General features: G+C 40.8%; 1 protein-coding gene across 1 annotated transcript in view; it reads right to left on the bottom strand.

The window, feature by feature from the left end:
- The window catches only part of CUBN (cubilin), a 265,371-nt gene that overhangs the window by 115,619 nt on the left and 132,892 nt on the right, over positions 1-16,860 (bottom strand). The window contains exons 32-33 of the mRNA XM_036097059.2: positions 3,623-3,782; positions 1,762-1,875 (exon numbers count right to left, since the gene is read on the bottom strand). Of these exons, the coding sequence (XP_035952952.1) occupies positions 1,762-1,875; positions 3,623-3,782 (274 nt within the window). The remainder of the gene's footprint in view (positions 1-1,761; positions 1,876-3,622; positions 3,783-16,860) is intronic.

A 16,860-nucleotide genomic window follows, 5' to 3' on the forward strand; every position in this document is an offset into this window, starting at 1 on the left:
CTCCAGCAGGGAAGCATCGCTTTTGGTTCCTCTGAAGAATGACAGAATCAATGTTTTTTGAAAATGCCTGTAGAGTTTGAAATGCTGATAGTAGTAAATAAGAGGGCCCTTGGGTATGTTCCTTCCATGGAGACCACAGGGAGCGTCTTGTTGGAATATATGGTCTTTACACCTTTTATATCAGCCATTGCTGGGTTCCTCTCGGAAGCACTTTTCTCAATAGATTAGTTTGCTGACTTGTAAATGAGACACTCTTAGCTCCCTGGCATGCCGAGCCTCGCTCTTTTCGCTCTCTGGTTCACTTGAAGGCCAGAGCTAGGGCCCTAGAGGTTTGTAGTCATTTATAAAGAAAGTTTTGAATTCCTTGCAGAATGGCAAGTGCCTGGGTGCATTTTTCTTTTGCTGTTCTTCCAAGGTCCCTAATCTTCAGAATAGGATCTTCTCCTACTAATGTCTTTGAACCAGTGAGATCTTTCATCTAAATGCTTTACAACTCATTAGAAATTATCCTTACATGCAAAACTGCTCGGCTCAAGGCAGGGGGCTTCTTTATGGAAGGCTTAGTTTCTGGCTGGCTGGCAACTTTCTTTGGCTAAGGATTACTTCACCATCCCCCAGATCATATGCATGTCAATAAAGACATTCTTTTGTTAACTCTTAACATCCCCAGGAGAAGTGGTAGAGAATATTTCACTCAAATTCTTTATTTTTTAGATTAGCTAAATGGGGCCTCATTAGCTTAAGTGATTCGCTTATTGTCACAAAGGTCATTGTAATTATAAAGAACTTAATGCCTTTCCTACATTATGTCTGAAATCATAAATTTTTCCTGAAAAACTGAAGGAAAGGCAGGACTCATCTGAAACAGGATGCATATGGCCCCAGGGTCACCCTCTTTGCAAGGTATTTTGCTCTGAGTCCTTAGGGGGTCTCCTCATTTTCTCTGTCTCTCAAGTATGGACAGTAATACTTACCACCAGGTTGTTACCAGGTCAGAAAAGATTCTATAATTTTTTAAAATTATTATGTTATGTTAATCACCATACATTACATCATTAGTTTTTGATGTAGTGTTCCATGATTCATTGTTTGCGTATAACACCCAGTGCTCCATGCAGAATGTGCCGTCCTTAATACCCATCACCAGGCTAACCCATCCTCCCACCCCCCTCCCGAGATTCTATAATTTTTAAAAGAAAATAATGTAAGCACTTTTAAAATGTTTCTTCCAGGCTTGTGCTAGAATTTTTTTTAATACGGGCATTGCACCAGAGACCAGGTTTTACAATTAGCTTCCACTTTGACCAAAGATCAATATGCTCATGGCATTGCACTCTCAAACTATGAGTTATTAATTTTTCAGTCTATGATTCTTAGTATTCATTTGGTCATTTAGCAACTGTCCTGAGTGTCCACCACACTCAAGTCACAGGTGTCAAAAACTGTTTATCAATTATTTTTGCTCACTTCCAATTTCGCATGCCTGTCAATACAGCAAGGTTGTAGGGGGGTGTTTTCCCCCCTTCGTTAGGCCTTGAGCCTTAATTTTTTTTTTAATTAAGAATAAACAGTAAAAATTACTTTTCTACCAGATTAGGAAATGCTTATTCTGGTGCACATCAGGAATGGGAACTTCCATGAAAAGAAGAGGAAGCCCATCAATTGTTAGCACCAAGGAGATAAGAACATGAGTCACAGACGGACTTTCCCACAGACACCATCCATCCCGGATTCCTTTTCTTTTTTTTTTTTGTTACTTACACGGAGGTTGAGCTTGAATTATCCAGCTGCAGTTCTGATTGTTTGGATACTTGGCAGGGAACAATGGAGAGGATATAGTATCAAATGAGTCGGTGAGGATGTAGCTTCCACAGGCTGAGAAACGCACAAACACACACACACACACACGTCAGGTGCTTTTGATATCTACAGACTGTACAAAACAATGATTTGATGAGTAAAAATATAAATGATTTTCTCCTATTTCTGAAATGCATGCCAAGGAAGTACTCTGCCAAGGAAGCTGCACATAAACCATGAGAAAGTAGAAATGCGCTGTATGTTTATAACAATATTCTTCAATTGCAGGAAGTGGGGAGTGGCAAAGAACAACAGATTAAATGGCTATGAATTGCCTGAATCATTCAAACAAGACTCTATTATTGATTCACTTACTCTGCCCACTCATAAATTATAGGAATAACCTCTTTATGAGCAACTTCTTTTTTTTTTTAGGAAAACAGTCAATTGAACAAGACTGCATAAGGATGGCTATGTATTATCAGAGAAGTACAAAGCTTTGCGGCAGCGCAGAAAAGAGAGTCTGTGGCCGGCTGGAGAGAATAAGGGCTGTCTCACAGATGGGATGGTAGCTGAAGGAGGAACCAGGGCTGGGGAAGAGTAGTCCAGAGAGCCGGTGGCCTGGGCTGAGACACAGAGGAGGGTCAGGCCTGCGATTACACAGACTTGGCTGAAGTGTGGCTCTTTGGAGGGCTGTTGGAAGTGATACTGGAAAAAAGACTGGGGCAGGTTCCAGGGCCCTTAGGTAACATCTGAAGGAAATGGGGCTCCATTCCCTAGGCAGTACGGAGCCAGGACAGATCAATGGAGCGCTCAAGGGCATGACCACAGTGTAGCTTTTGTTAGCTGACTTTGGAGGAAGATGGGGAAAGGGTGGGTGAGTTGGAGGAGGCTTTATAATAATCCAGTGGAGACCTACTGAGGACATTGTTTACTCTGAAGCAAACCATAAGTAATTAATTAAATGAAAAATGAAATTTGTTCAGAAACTATTCATTTCTTCAGGGAGTGATTGATTTATGCATTCTGTCTTGTTCCAAAGTCTACAATGCATCTTTGGGACACCTCGATCCAGAAACTATCCCTAGGCAGGGCTCTTTACTATAGGATACAAGCAAGCCCTAAATAGACTAAGTGACTAAATGGCCCACACTCATTTGAAATGACAAGGACCAGCTGAGTAAAGCTCAGAGGCACATTGAAGCTGACCAAAAACTCCTCCCGCTCCAGCTTCCATCTCTGACAGTGGGATGAAGGGTTCATCTCTAAGAATAGCCAGATGAAAGGCAATGGGTGAAAAGGTGGAGTAGGATGAACTGAGAAGTGGTGATTTAATAATGAAAACAATGGAAAACAACACTGATTCCTCAGGTGGACAAGGGCAGAACTCAGAAATGAGGGCACCACGGACCTCAAGGGATAGAATATGACTCTACATTACAAGCAAGTCTTGTCATTTATGGCGTATCTCCTCCCAGCATAAAATCTTGGATAAATGCTAGATAGTTTATCTACTAATGAATGAATTTAGATACTTTTTTTACAGTGACTCTCGTATTAAAAATACTTTGAAGTATTATTCTGAAAGCTTGCTTGAGAGATACACAGATCCAGAGGAAGTTAGCATCATCTGTTAGCCCCGAGTAAGTGTAAAGGACGAACAGCTGGATAGTTCCTTTGTTCTATTTAAATTGTCACCTGTCAAGTAGAAAGTGGGGACCAGTTTCTGAGGCCTAGCCTCATGTCACTGTAGCACTAAAAAGGACCTCCAGAGCAGATGGCCGGTGCCTCAAGGAGACACACGGATGCACGAGGCACCTGCCTTGCCTGAAGCGAGCTCGGAAGCCCCTGCTCTGTCTGGAAGGGCCGGATTGAAATCGCAGAAAGAGGCTGTTTCCCGAAGAGGTGATGGGGTTAGCCAGCAGCTGTCTTCCACATACACGGGCAAGGCGGGTAGTTGTGGCGCTTAAACCATCGTATGCCTACGAAGAAGACAACAGGGAAAATAGTGATTCAGAGAACTTCAGATTTACATCTAGTAGGCCCATATTCCATGGGCTATCGACACATGGGCTGGTGGAAAACAACACATTCACTAGATCTTTAGGTCACCATTACATCCCTGGATATTTTTTTTAATTTATTTATTTATTTATTTATTTATTTAAGATTTTATTTATGTATTTTTTGAGAGAGAGAGAGAGGTCGTGCGCGCGTACACACGCGCATGCGCACATGAGCAGGGAGGTGGGGCAGAGGGAGAGAATCTTCAAGCAGACTCCTCACTGAGCACAGAGCCCGACTTAGGGCTCAATCTCACCACCCTGAGATCACCCCCTGAGCCAAAGCCAAGAGTCGGATGCTTAACTGACTGAGCTACCCTGGTGCAACATCCCTGGATATTTTTATAAATGCCCTCACTTTCACAGCCCTCCTTCCTCCCCTGACCCCACTGCCTCATATCAAGGGCCATCCCCACAACATGAAATGTTTGACGCAAGAATGAATATAGGAACCAATAGATGAGAAATAAGGAGGAGTAACCATTTGTTTTCAGAAACCCAACATTTGCTGGAACTTACTGCTTTTCATAGGGTAGTGGTCAAGAAGGAAGAGGAACGGCGGAATTCTTTCAAATGATAGAGTGATGTGAGCCTAACTTAGAAAATTATCTAATTAATAAAAAAAAAAAGTATTAGGCTCTATGTCTGCCCAGTGCAATGTTGGGACTTAAGCTGACCCTCCATAGGTACTAATGGAATAGAGTTGACATTACATGTACCCAAATCACTGTACTGGTTTGTGAAATTGAAGCTTGATTTCCTCAGAGCTCAGTGGCCTGCTGTGAAGTTTTTGACACTCTTATGTGTAAATGGGGGGAGTGAGTTCCTTTTCTTTGGACCATAACAATAATGTCAACCATTCATTAAGTGCTTACTACCTGCCGGAAACTGATTCAGCCCTTCATATACACCATCCCATTTTTTTCTCCCCAAATGCCTTCCATTTTTAAGAAGACAATTGCTACATATAAAGAGCAAATTGTGTGGCCGACTTACACAATTCTTAAGAGGGAGGAGGTCATGTTGAATCAGACAGCTAGATCCTAAAGTCCAGAACTGAAACTCTCATATCGTCTAATGCAAGGTATCAATTAAGCAAGATAGATGCATCAACTGGTAACCAGCAGAGTGGGATTAAAATACAAAGTTAGAATATGGCTGTTTCACTCAAGATAAATTGTCATTTATATTTCATAAGAAAGTCTTGGGAAAAAAACAGAAAGTTCAGGGATTTGATACAAGGAAGTCTCACACAAATTACTTTAAAATATCTAGGGATGATTAAAATCAGTGTTCTCTTTAGCACATAAGTATGATTGGGAGGCAATGCTCAGTGTAGTTCATATAAGCACATGAACCAAACATCAATAAGATGTTTAACTGTCTACTGAGGAACTAAAACTTTCACAATAATGAATTTTAAATAAATGTGGTTCTGAAACATCACCTCTCTTTTTTTCTTTTTCTTTGTTTTATTTTATGTTCAAACTTTAAACCAATAAATAAAACTTTAAAACTGATTTTTATTCAAATTCAAAAACTGATTCAAAACTCTGGGGCACCTGGGTGGCTCAGCGGGTTAAGTGTCTGACTTTTGATCTCAGCTCAGGTCTTGACCTCAGGGTTGTGAGTTCAAGCCCCACACTGGTGGCTGGGTGTGGAGCCTACTTAAAAAAAAAATTGATTTAAAACTCAATTACATTTTCATAACCAAGTCAAATCACAGTTTCCAATCTGGTATGACTACTTCTTTTGAACATGCTGAACACCATCAATAGTACTCAAAACAACATATAAGTCATCCTTACAAAACCTCTCACTACAATTATACTTTAACCTACTTTCAAATGTTAACATTTGGTTTAATACAAGAATTTATTATTTCTATACTTGGCTTTATACTTTCCTAAGGTTATACAGATATAACATCCTAAGATTTCAGTAATGTTATATTAATACTGTCTTACTTTAAAGAATACCTTCTAGAATGCCTTAGAAGTCTGGAGAATATACCAATTCACTCTCGGTCAGGACTACCTGCATAAATCTTTTTGCTTCTCTCTAGAAATGTGTCTAGCACAGCATGTCTTATACTTTAGTGGAATACTGGGGTTCTGTGAGGTTTATAGACTCCCCCACCAAAAAAAAAAAAAAAAAACACTGCCAACAGAAACAACACACACTCTGAAGATTTTTACAAGTCCATATACTCACAAAAGCAAGACTCTTCTAGTCTCCTTTCTTTCTCCCCAAATTCAGAGGCCTAGTGAGTAAGTAGGTATCGTTCCTTCCTTTTTTAAATGGCTGTAATCCTCTTAAGGCAAAACAGGTAAAAATGTAAGGCTAGAAGGTTCAGAGAGTCATATGAATGAGCCATTTCCCTGGGGATTACATCTTCCAGGGGGTCTCCGTGTTTCCCAACTTCCCCGCCACTCCCCCAACCCCAACCCCAACCTTGGAATCAAAGGGCCTTGGCTTCACTTCATATGCCTGGGGCTTTGCTTTGCAGGAAACGGATCTGAGGCAGAAGGTTTCCAAATGTCCCTGAATCAAATTATATACCAGTGACACCCTACATTTGATTAGCATGTTGTAATTTTATAAGCACCATCACAAACATCCTAATCTCGTCCTCAACACCATGTGATTTTTTTTAATGAAGAAAGTGAGACTTAACAAGTATGCTAGCTATTAAAGTGTTGCCTCATCCAATATAAGCTAGTAACTCATCCAAGATCATACAGATAGTGAGGAGTAGAGTCAGGAACTTATTTCTTCTCTCCCCAAATTCTATGTTATATTGCATCACTTCTCTTTAAAATGCTCATGATAGTTATTAAGTTACATATACCAAATCGTCACTTTATGAAAGTGTAAGACCTCAGATTTTCAAAGAAACAACTGATTTTTTGAAAAATTTAGAATAGCAATTCTTTTATTTGAGACTATTCCTAACACTTGTAATATCAAATAAATTTAAGTTTTAATTAATAAAATTATAAGAAAAAACTGCAAGGGAAAAAATATGAGAAACCTTGCTCCCATATATTTAAAATTCTAAAGTCATGAAAATTATCAATATGCAATTACTCCCATTTAGTTCCCAAGGCAGAACTCGCAAATTATATTACTATTGGCTACACCATAGTCACATAATTTATAGATATATAATTCTTATTGAAGTCTACTGCCAAAAGTTTTCTAGGCCTAAGAATTGGTTTTCTGATCTGTTGTTCCAGTGATAAAAGTCAAAGAAATACACAGAAACAAAACCCAAAAACCTGTACATTTCTATTAACTCTTCTCTAGATGACAATAGTAAAATTTTGAAGTTGAATCCACAAAAGAAAAAGTGGCCACCATCCCTGAAAGTTCCAACTACAGGGGCTCTAAAAACAAAGGCATATCTGGTTAAGTGGTAATTCCTACAAGAAGTTAATCAGTGTCTTTACAAAGTATTCAGAGTTTTGTCAAATTTCCAGATACCAACACATACATTCAAAATACCTAAACTTGGGGCACCTGGGTGGCATGGTCAGTTAAGTGACCAACTCTTGGTTTTGGCTCAGTCTTGATCTCAGGGTCATTATAAGAAATGTGTTGGGGGGCGCCTGGGTGGCTCAGTTGGTTAAGCGACTGCCTTCGGCTCAGGTCATGATCCTGGAGTCCCTGGATCGAGTCCCACATCGGGCTCCCTGCTCAGCAAGGAGCCTGCTTCTCCCTCTGACCCTCTCCCCTCTCATGTGCTCTCTCTCTCTCATTCTCTCTGTCTCAAATAAATAAATAAAATCTTAAAAAAAAAAAAAAAAAAAGAAATGTGTTGGGCTCTGTGCTCAGTGGGGAGTCTGCCTGAATATTCTCTCCCTCTGCCCACGCCCCTCCTCCCTCTCTCTAAAATAAATAAATAAATCTTTTTAAAAAAATACCTAAACATATTTATCACATGAGAATAGGAGACTTGTTAAAAGAGTAGAATCTGGCACATAACAGAAAATAAATGTTTGATGTACGGATGAGTCAATGAGTTCCATATATAAGAGTATATGGGCCTCTAAGAACTGAGGATTAAGAATGAGGGAAAGCCCAGAGTTAAGAACTAACTCTCCTCTCTCTCATGGATCGGAATGTAGAAACGCATAGCAGGCATGACAGTGGGTAAAAGAGGCTATTCACAGTGGGAAAGAGGTCAATTGGGGCTGCTTTCTGGGCAGGCTTTTTACATTCTGGGCCCCAATGGCAGGGGAGGAGGGTCTGATCACAGGGCACAGACCACACCACACACACACAGCTCCTGGTGCCCTTCTTACTGGCTGTGCCAACCTGTTGCCAACACAGCCAGAGAACACAGAAGACGGAAGTTGAGCCGAGGACATCAGACCTGTCCCCAAAGCCCAGAGTATTCAGGACACATGACATTATGGCGCTATGGGAACCCTCCATACTCTAAGCTCTACCCAGAAGTTAGAACTGAGCCAAACATTTATGAATTTTAATAGTTGATGCTTTAATATCTTAAGGAGATTTGAGAAATATCAACCCTGTTTTGAAGGCAACATGTGCCAACTCCAGCATTAGGTGACACTGGGGTGGGGAGCCATTCAGATGTGAGACTAGCATCCCTTTATGATGCCACGTATAGAAGCCTGGGGTCAGAGTCCTAAGCGCTGGTAATCTGAGAAAATAAAGGGAACTTTTGCCTCCCAGATACTTACTGATGATAGAAATATGTGTGACTGACACGAGGAGATAACTCATATTGCTCATCAGAATTAAATGAGTGCAAAGATACAAAGTACTTACAATGCTTCCGGGCACATAGTAAGTACTCGAGAGATATTAGTCTCTATTATGAAAGTGAGACAAAGAGAAAGCTAAATTGCTGTTTAAGAAATGAATAAAAGTAGGAAGCTATGGAAGCAAAAATGAAAAGAGGGTCTCAGGGTGGGGGTTTGTCCAGTAATATGAATGAGGTTGGAGCCCGGGCAGGGCACATAACCCATGGTTATTACCTAACAGGGACTGCGGGGGTGGGAAGTGGGGGCATCTTCTGATCTGGCTCCAAGTGATTCATGCCCTTGTGTAATCTCCTCCCTTTCCCTGAATGTGGGCTAGACCTACTGACTTGCTTCTAATAAACAGATAGGGTCCAAGTGATGGGCGGTCACTTCCATGATTAGGTTACAAAACATTGACTCTTCCATCTTGTCAGCTCTCTCTTTTGCTGGCCCTCTCTGAAGCAAGCTCCTATACTGTAAGACACCCAGCAGAGAGGCCTGCCTGGTGAGGAGGTGAGGCAGGCCTCCAGCCCACTGTCTGCCATGAGCCAAATCCACTGAATCCTGCCAACAACCCTGTGAGTGAGCTAGGAAAGAGCCAGGTAAGCAGCACTGGCATTCCTAACCCACAGAAAGTATCAATGCTGTTGTTTTAAGGCGTTAGGTTTTGGGGAAATTTGTTATTCAGCGATAGATAACTAATGCAGGAGGTGTGAAATGAGGAGTGAGGAAGGAATGAACAGTGGAGCCTTCAGAATAAGGATGTCTAATATCACATTAGAACTTCGTTGCTGTCCTGCTCTTTGCAGTAGTCACCTGCCAGTCTCGAACTACTTAGTCAAAGTCTACTACACAAAAGAACCTCAAGTTTGTGGTATTTTGGAGAAATAAAGAAAAAAATTGTAAATTCCAACGTTCTTTTACAAGGGAGGGTGAGAAGGCAAAAGGCCATAAAAAGAAAGAGAGGGCTTGAAAAGTGAACAGTGGCAAGAAATGGCCATCAGGGTGACCTCCTCCCTTCTCTATGCAGAAATTCTGGAAAATATTATGGAGAATGATGGGTTTCCTAGACCCCTGAGTCTCCTTTTCCACACCTGGAGTGATCAACCACTGAAAACTCTACTGAAAGGAGCAAAAATTACTCATGAACTTAGTGATCTGGAGGTCACTGGAGGTCTAATGAGTTGTCAGGGCGTGATGATGGGCAGACACTAACTGAGCGCGCTGAGCTGTGTGTGCAAAAGGGAGAAATGAAGACAGCGTGACACCTTCACTTCCTTTTTAATAGTTGGTTCTCCCAGGGATGGAGGGAGGAGTCACTGAAGTAACATGTGCTGCCTGGCACATGAGAAACACTCAGGGAATCCAGTTGCCCTTTGGGGGAATCCCACCATTTTCTTTCTTTGTTTCTGCCTTTGTTCTTTAGAAAGTAAGGCTATCACAAATTGTTCAAGAATTTATAGGATCCATTAACGTATCAGTTGAGTATCCAGCCTAGTTCAGGAAAGGCAGTGATTTTAAATTTATGTTCCTCCCCAAGGTCCCCAGGTCATGATTTCAGGGTCATGGGGTTGAGCCCTGCATGGGACTCTGTGCTCAGTGGAGAGTCTGCTTGGAACTCTCTCTCCTTCTCCCTCTGCCCCTCGCCCCCCAAAATAAATAAATATATTTTTTAAAAGGGTGTAGCTATCCATGGTTAGCTCAAACCACACTGTTCATGTCCTTTTAGTTGCATGTCCTTTTAGTTGCATGACCTTTGCTGACAGGCAATGCACAGATTCTGGCCCATCTGACATTTTCCATCAGAACAAGTAAGGCCCAGGGGGCAGCACACTGATCTTAGATTCAGAACACATGGGAAGCACAGAGACCTTATGGTCAGAACACCTGGAAGCATTCTGTTCTTAGAGTCTGGACACCTAGACTTGAGAGCTGGGTCGACCTCTGGTATTTGTTTTCTTGCCAAGGCACTTTAGAAGCTTGTGGTTATCATTTCATCATCTTAAAAATGGAAGTAGAGAATTCCTCCCTGCCTCATCATTGTAAAGCTCAAATAGGACATTGTGCTGAAAGTTCAGTGGAAATTATATAGTATGGATGGGAAGGTGAGTTTCTCCAATTCACTATAGGAATGATCATACATACATTTGGAGTGGAATTTGGCAACATAGGGTAAATGTAAAAGCTAGCACTTAAACTTCAACGTGTCTCCCCGAGGGAAACTCTTGCATTATTGCATTCAGAAATTTGTATAAGAATGTCCATGGCTGTAAGAGTTGCAACAGCCAAATATTGGAAGCAATCTGATTGTACATTAATGGCAGAATGTGTATGTGATTTGTGGTATACTTATGAAATTGAATATTGTATGGTGGTAAAAAGAATGCATTAGGTCTGAACGCATTACAGCATAAGCAAATGTTAAAAATAGAACTTTGAGTGCAAAGAGCAAATGAAAGGATATTGTATTGTGTGGTATTATTTACATAAACTTTTGAAACATGCAAAATAATATTGTATACTCTACATGAAAAAGTATAAAAAAATGAAAAAGTATAAAAATAGCCACGGGAATAATAAACCCAAATTCTCATAAGTGGTTTCCTCTAATATAAGAATAGGGAATAGTATCAGTGTGTGGGCTACACATGGAACTTCACTATCTCCTGAGCAATTCATTTCTTTTGGGAAAAAAAAAGAACTCGAAGCAGATATGGCAAAATATTACAACTTGGCAAGTCTGGACAGTGAAATGATTTTGTTCATTATATACTCTCCATGCATTATACAGTCTATGCTTTTCTATATACTTAAAATATTTCATAACAGAGTGTTCAGTAAAGAAAAGAGCATTTATATCAAGGAAATAATATTTTCACATAGCATTATTATAATAAAAAAGTAATCAAAATGGTCAATAATAAGCCAGTGGTTAAATGAGTTCTAGTATGTCCATATAATTGATTATCTACCCAAACAAAATATTTTTAAGGAGAAACATATTAAATAATGGTAAGTAAAAAAAGTAGGATTCAAAATGAAATATGGTGTTACCTTAACTGTCTATGTTTACGTGTGCGTAAGCGTGCATGTGTATGTTTGGATAGATATGTTTGTGTAGGAAATAAGCCAAAATGTTTAACAGTTTGTCCTTATATTGCAATACTATGGATGGTATTAATTTCTTTTTTCTTCTTTTCCGTATTTCAGAATTTAATATGAGGAGCATATAAAACCTTTAAATACCATACATATTTAAAATATTTAAATGTGTGCCAGTCAGACATGTAAACAAATGATTCTGTACAAAGACAAGAAAGTATGCCATTCCTCCAACAGTACCGTGGTAGTTAAGCCAGATGGTTACTAATGCCACTTAATCTGGCCTTTTGCTGCCCGTCAGGAATGTAGTCAAACAGATATGGGTTCTGTTCTAAGAGCTCCATGACAGTTGTTGGTTGGCTGATATCTCCAAATGTACCACAGACCTCTCTCCAGGCTCTAGGCTTATCTATCCCGTGGCATTCCAGTCATCACTGCTTGGATGGCCCCACAAACCTTGAACGTCAGTCTCAGACTGAAGTCATCTTCCCTCCCCTAATTCCTCCTTCACCTCATTTCTTGCCTCAGACCTCTCCCATATCCCCCAAATCCAGGGGATCTTTATGTTCTGTCAATTCTCTCTCCAAGGTCTTTTCTAGGTCCCTCCCGCCACCCCCCCCCCCCGCACCGTGGGCCTTCTCTGGGTGAGGGACCTCACCACCTCCCGCCTTGGTCACCACGGCAGCCTGAAGTTTCCCCTGCCTAAATTTGTGTCTCCTTTAACTTGGGTTCCCAACAACCGCACTGCAGTGCACTCTTTATAAAATGTAAAATGTGATACAAGAAAGCCGAGGTTCCCCATCCTGTAAAATATTGTACTAGGTAAAGATAAGCTTTGCTTAGAGTGAAAGAGCAAGTGTCTGACCCGGATGCAGCGCACAGCACTGAGCCCGAAGCCCCCTGCCCGCTGATCTGATCCACACTCTGGCTGACTAAGTGACTCATAATCGCTTCACTGAGATCATCAGCACTCACAGTCCGAAGCATATGACTGAGCGGGGAAACATGAACGTTAGCTTCCTCAGTAATGTTTGCATTTTCTATTCCTTCAGATCATGTTGGAGAGTAGGAAGTAGGAAAGCATTTCTACGGCCTCTCCTATTTTCTGGCTTTACGAAGTTGCATCTCTCTCAGGGAGGAAATAAACCCACTGAATGTGTGGGTTAAAATCTATTACAAGCCGGAGTAAGAGGAAACTCTTTTAATTCAAAGGCAAAACACACAGCATGTTTTATAATCCCCTAAAGTACGACAGTGTTTGGCCTGAGCTTCAGAGTTGAGCTTTCCACGCAAACAAATCGTGAATGTATATAAATAGATACGTGTGTATGACTATGCTCTTTTTTTCATTTTCTGCTCCACTATTTTTTTCCTTCTGAACTCATTTGTGAATCTTCTGGAAGGTATTAAAATAACACAGTGATACAATTCACTGAGATGACAGAGTGGAGAATGTGTGAAAAAAAATTATAATAGTTTAAGATTTTAAAGAATATTGAGGTAAGATAAAATGAGTCTGTTCATAACTAATGAGGATAGTTAGCAATGAACTTTGGATTACGGATCCAGTTCTGTGTACCTACAGTTCACAGTTTTTAAAAAGATAAGACTTTTTGGGCGCCTGGGTGGCTCAGTTGGTTAAGCGACTGCCTTCGGCTCAGGTCATGATCCTGGAGTCCCGGGATCAAGTCCCGCATCGGGCTCCCTGCTCAGCAGGGAGTCTGCTTCTCCCTCTGACCCTCCTCCCTCTCATGCTCTCTGTCTCTCATTCTCTCTCTCTCAAATAAATAAATAAAATCTTAAAAAAAAAAAAAAAAAAGATAAGACTTTTAATATAGTATTAGTAGTAATAGAAGCAGTAGTAGTAGTAATAGAAAAATGAGGAATAACAATTAACATTTATCTGTACAAGACACTGTGCTAAATGCTTTATGTTTAAAAAAATTCTTCTTCCAATTCCACTTTACAGTTGGTAAAATCGAGACTCAGAAAGCAGAACTTGCTTAGTCAAACACTAAGCAGTGTAGAGCCAGTATATGAATCCCATCTGTGGGACATTTGAGCAATTATCATGAAACCAACTGAAAAGATAAAATCCAGTTTTATTCATTGAGAATAGAATATTGAGAGATCATGATTCTCTGAAGCTAAGCGATATGTCCATGATCTCCGAGAAAGATAATCATGGGAGCTCAGGAAATAGAATGGAAATGTCTCATTTATTTAGACCTGCAATAAAGCATCCTCAGTGGCATTTGAGAAAGTCTTATTTGGGGCCCCCATGGATTTCAGAGCAGTTGGCACCTGTCATGCATTCCATCCCACTGAACATGCATGGGATTCCCAGCATGGCTAATTCAGCAGACTGTGTAACAAAGGGCACAGTGTCCAGGACCAATAAATAAACCTAAAATGTATATCCCTGATCCCTAAACTTGGTTTTCCTCTTTGATTCAGATATAAATCCACTTCTTGTCCTTTTCTGGTCTAAAAAACCACAACCTGTATGGCCTCCTCTCTCACCTGGGCCTGGCTTAATTTGGTTTTCAACCCAGGCTTTACCTTTTATTTCATTTTTAACTCCTTGCAACATATGTCTACTGCTTTGGATTGCCTTAAAGATGATCGGGGGAAGGATAAGATATGAGGGATACAGAACAGATCATTTACATAGGGGTAAAATGTCAATTTGGCGGATGAGAGTCTCTAAAATATTTTCACACGCCACACGTGGTGGTGTAGCTGTTAATGGAATTCCCATTTGGAATGGGAACGTCTCCAAGATAGAGGAAATATTAAGTGATAGGGAGGGGGATCCCTTAGGAAAATATCCAAGCTGTTAAAGTCATAAGTGTATGTGAGGAAGGAAATGAAAATATTACTCATTATAGCAGCTTTTCTTGGGGGTGGGGGAGGGGGAGGAAGTGTGGGGTTCCTCAGTCCGTGATGTTTGTCGGCTCCACGCCTCTGAGATTAAACACCAGGTGAGGGGACGCCTGGGTGGCTCAGCTGTTAAGCGTCTGACTTTGGCTCAGGTCATGATCCCAGGGTCCTGGGATTGATCCCCCACATCGATGCCCCGCATCAGGCTCCCTGCTCCGCAGGAAGCCTGCTTCTCCCTCTCCCACTCCCCCTGCTTGTGTTCCTGCTCTCATTCTCTCTCCCTCTGTCAAATAAATAAATAAAATCTTTAAAAAAATAAAAATAAAAAAATAAAAAATAAACAAACACCAGGTTAAATACATAGCCACCATGCATCTCACATCTCACCTCAGGACTTTGTCACCCCTATTCCTTTGTTGTACATTATTGCCCTCGGTCTTCAATTTTTACAGATTATAACCTCTAGTAATTTGTCATTGTTGCAAGCAATAGCTCAAAGATTACTGGAAATGTTGATAGGAAAAGACATCCGAGAAACTCATTTTGTTTTCACAAATAAACAAGCATTTAGGGAGACTGTGAGCTGAAATGCAAACAAAATCAAACAAAGCCTGTGCCCGCAGATCCAGAACTGTGGCCTCAAACTCAGTTACACTTTGCTTTGAGGATGTAGAACATTGGCACAGCTCTTGGTGACTAATTTGGCACTGCAAGGCAAGATGGCGAGGCAGCTTATCAACAGCAAGTCACAGAATAAAATGTTTTAAAGAACAGTTTAAAGAAACCATTGGAGATCGTCCTCCAACAGCAAATGGAAACCAAACTTTCTGTGGGGAAAAGTGAGGGAGAAAGGGAAGAAATGGAGGTGGAGAGAGACTGATTGTTTGTCATGGATTTATTTGTAAAACAATAAATATTTAAAGAATTGCTTCCATTGTCTCTTTGAAGCACTGAGTTCTATTATTCCTGTGTCTATTTGCTCTGTTTTGGAAAAATCAATGTTTTAAAAGAAAACACATCATGGGTAGTGTCCAAAAAATAAAAAATAAAACAAAATATGGATTCTGTGTTCTGTGTTTGCCCTGTTCCACCCTGTGCCTTACTGTCAAATTATGTGAACAACAGCAGACTCTGCGGCTTTGGGTGGGGGTAGGGGGTCTGGTCTTCTTCACTTCAAATCACACACTTTGTTTTCTTTCTCCTCCATCAGCACACAAAGCTTCAAAAAGAAAACAGTTACTCACCATGTGCCCCCATTTTTTTTTGTACTAGGCTCTGTTAGCCCTAATGTATATTTTCTCCAAACCAGAGGCTGGATCTGGACTGTGCTCTGCTTGCTTTTATCTGCTTCTGACTGATTCTCACAAGGCAGACATTCCATTGTGCTGAGCAAAGAGGATGCTGAAATCAGAGGGCAGGAGTCTCCAGGGCCCCTGCTAGAGCAGCAGAACCAACCTCTCCCGCTCTCACACTGAGCTACCACCAGCATTTCTCAGAGATCGGTAAGAGCTTGCAGAGCTACATGGATTTAAGGCTCAGAAGAGAGACTCTAATTAAGCAATTAAACTGTCAGTCGGAGGTCACTTTAATACTCAGCCTTCATGAAAGGCAACATAATGGAGCCATTTTCATGCTGACCATACAGAGTCATGCCCAACCAGTGGGTCCCACTGCTGCCTTAGCAAGAAATACTCACAATGTGTCATTCAGGAGAGCCTGAGGTTAATTACACTAGCCACTCAAAAGGGACCGAGCGGAAAGTGCAAACATATTACCAAATTAGTTGCGACCTGAGTGCCAGTTGAGCTTTCTGATTAGCTCCCCACGATGCCATCACCATTTCAACAGAAGTCAGAAAATTCGGTTTCTCTCTCTTTTTTCATTACAGCAGCATGAAATTCTAGAAAACACACTTCTGCGATGTTATCTAAGTTCTCATGTGGCTCAAAATAGTGAGATTGTATATCAATAATTGTGCCAGGGAGTGAACTCAGCATAACACATTCCCAAATGTGTCATCTGCAATTTTCCACTAAAGAGCTGATTATTGCAGGAGAAGAGACTACAGAATTCACTTATTCATGTATTCAGCCATGCATCTACCAGTAATTCGTGCACCAGATTTCTGTCTTTGGGATACAAAGACTACTGCTGTTGGTTATATGAAAGGGGATGGAGGCTGTGCATTACTGTTCCATTTTAAATTTTTCATCCATTTCTTCTTCTTGCTAAATGTT

This window comes from Halichoerus grypus, chromosome 6 (assembly GCF_964656455.1).
Source record: "Halichoerus grypus chromosome 6, mHalGry1.hap1.1, whole genome shotgun sequence".
Classification (NCBI taxonomy): Eukaryota; Metazoa; Chordata; class Mammalia; order Carnivora; family Phocidae; genus Halichoerus; species Halichoerus grypus.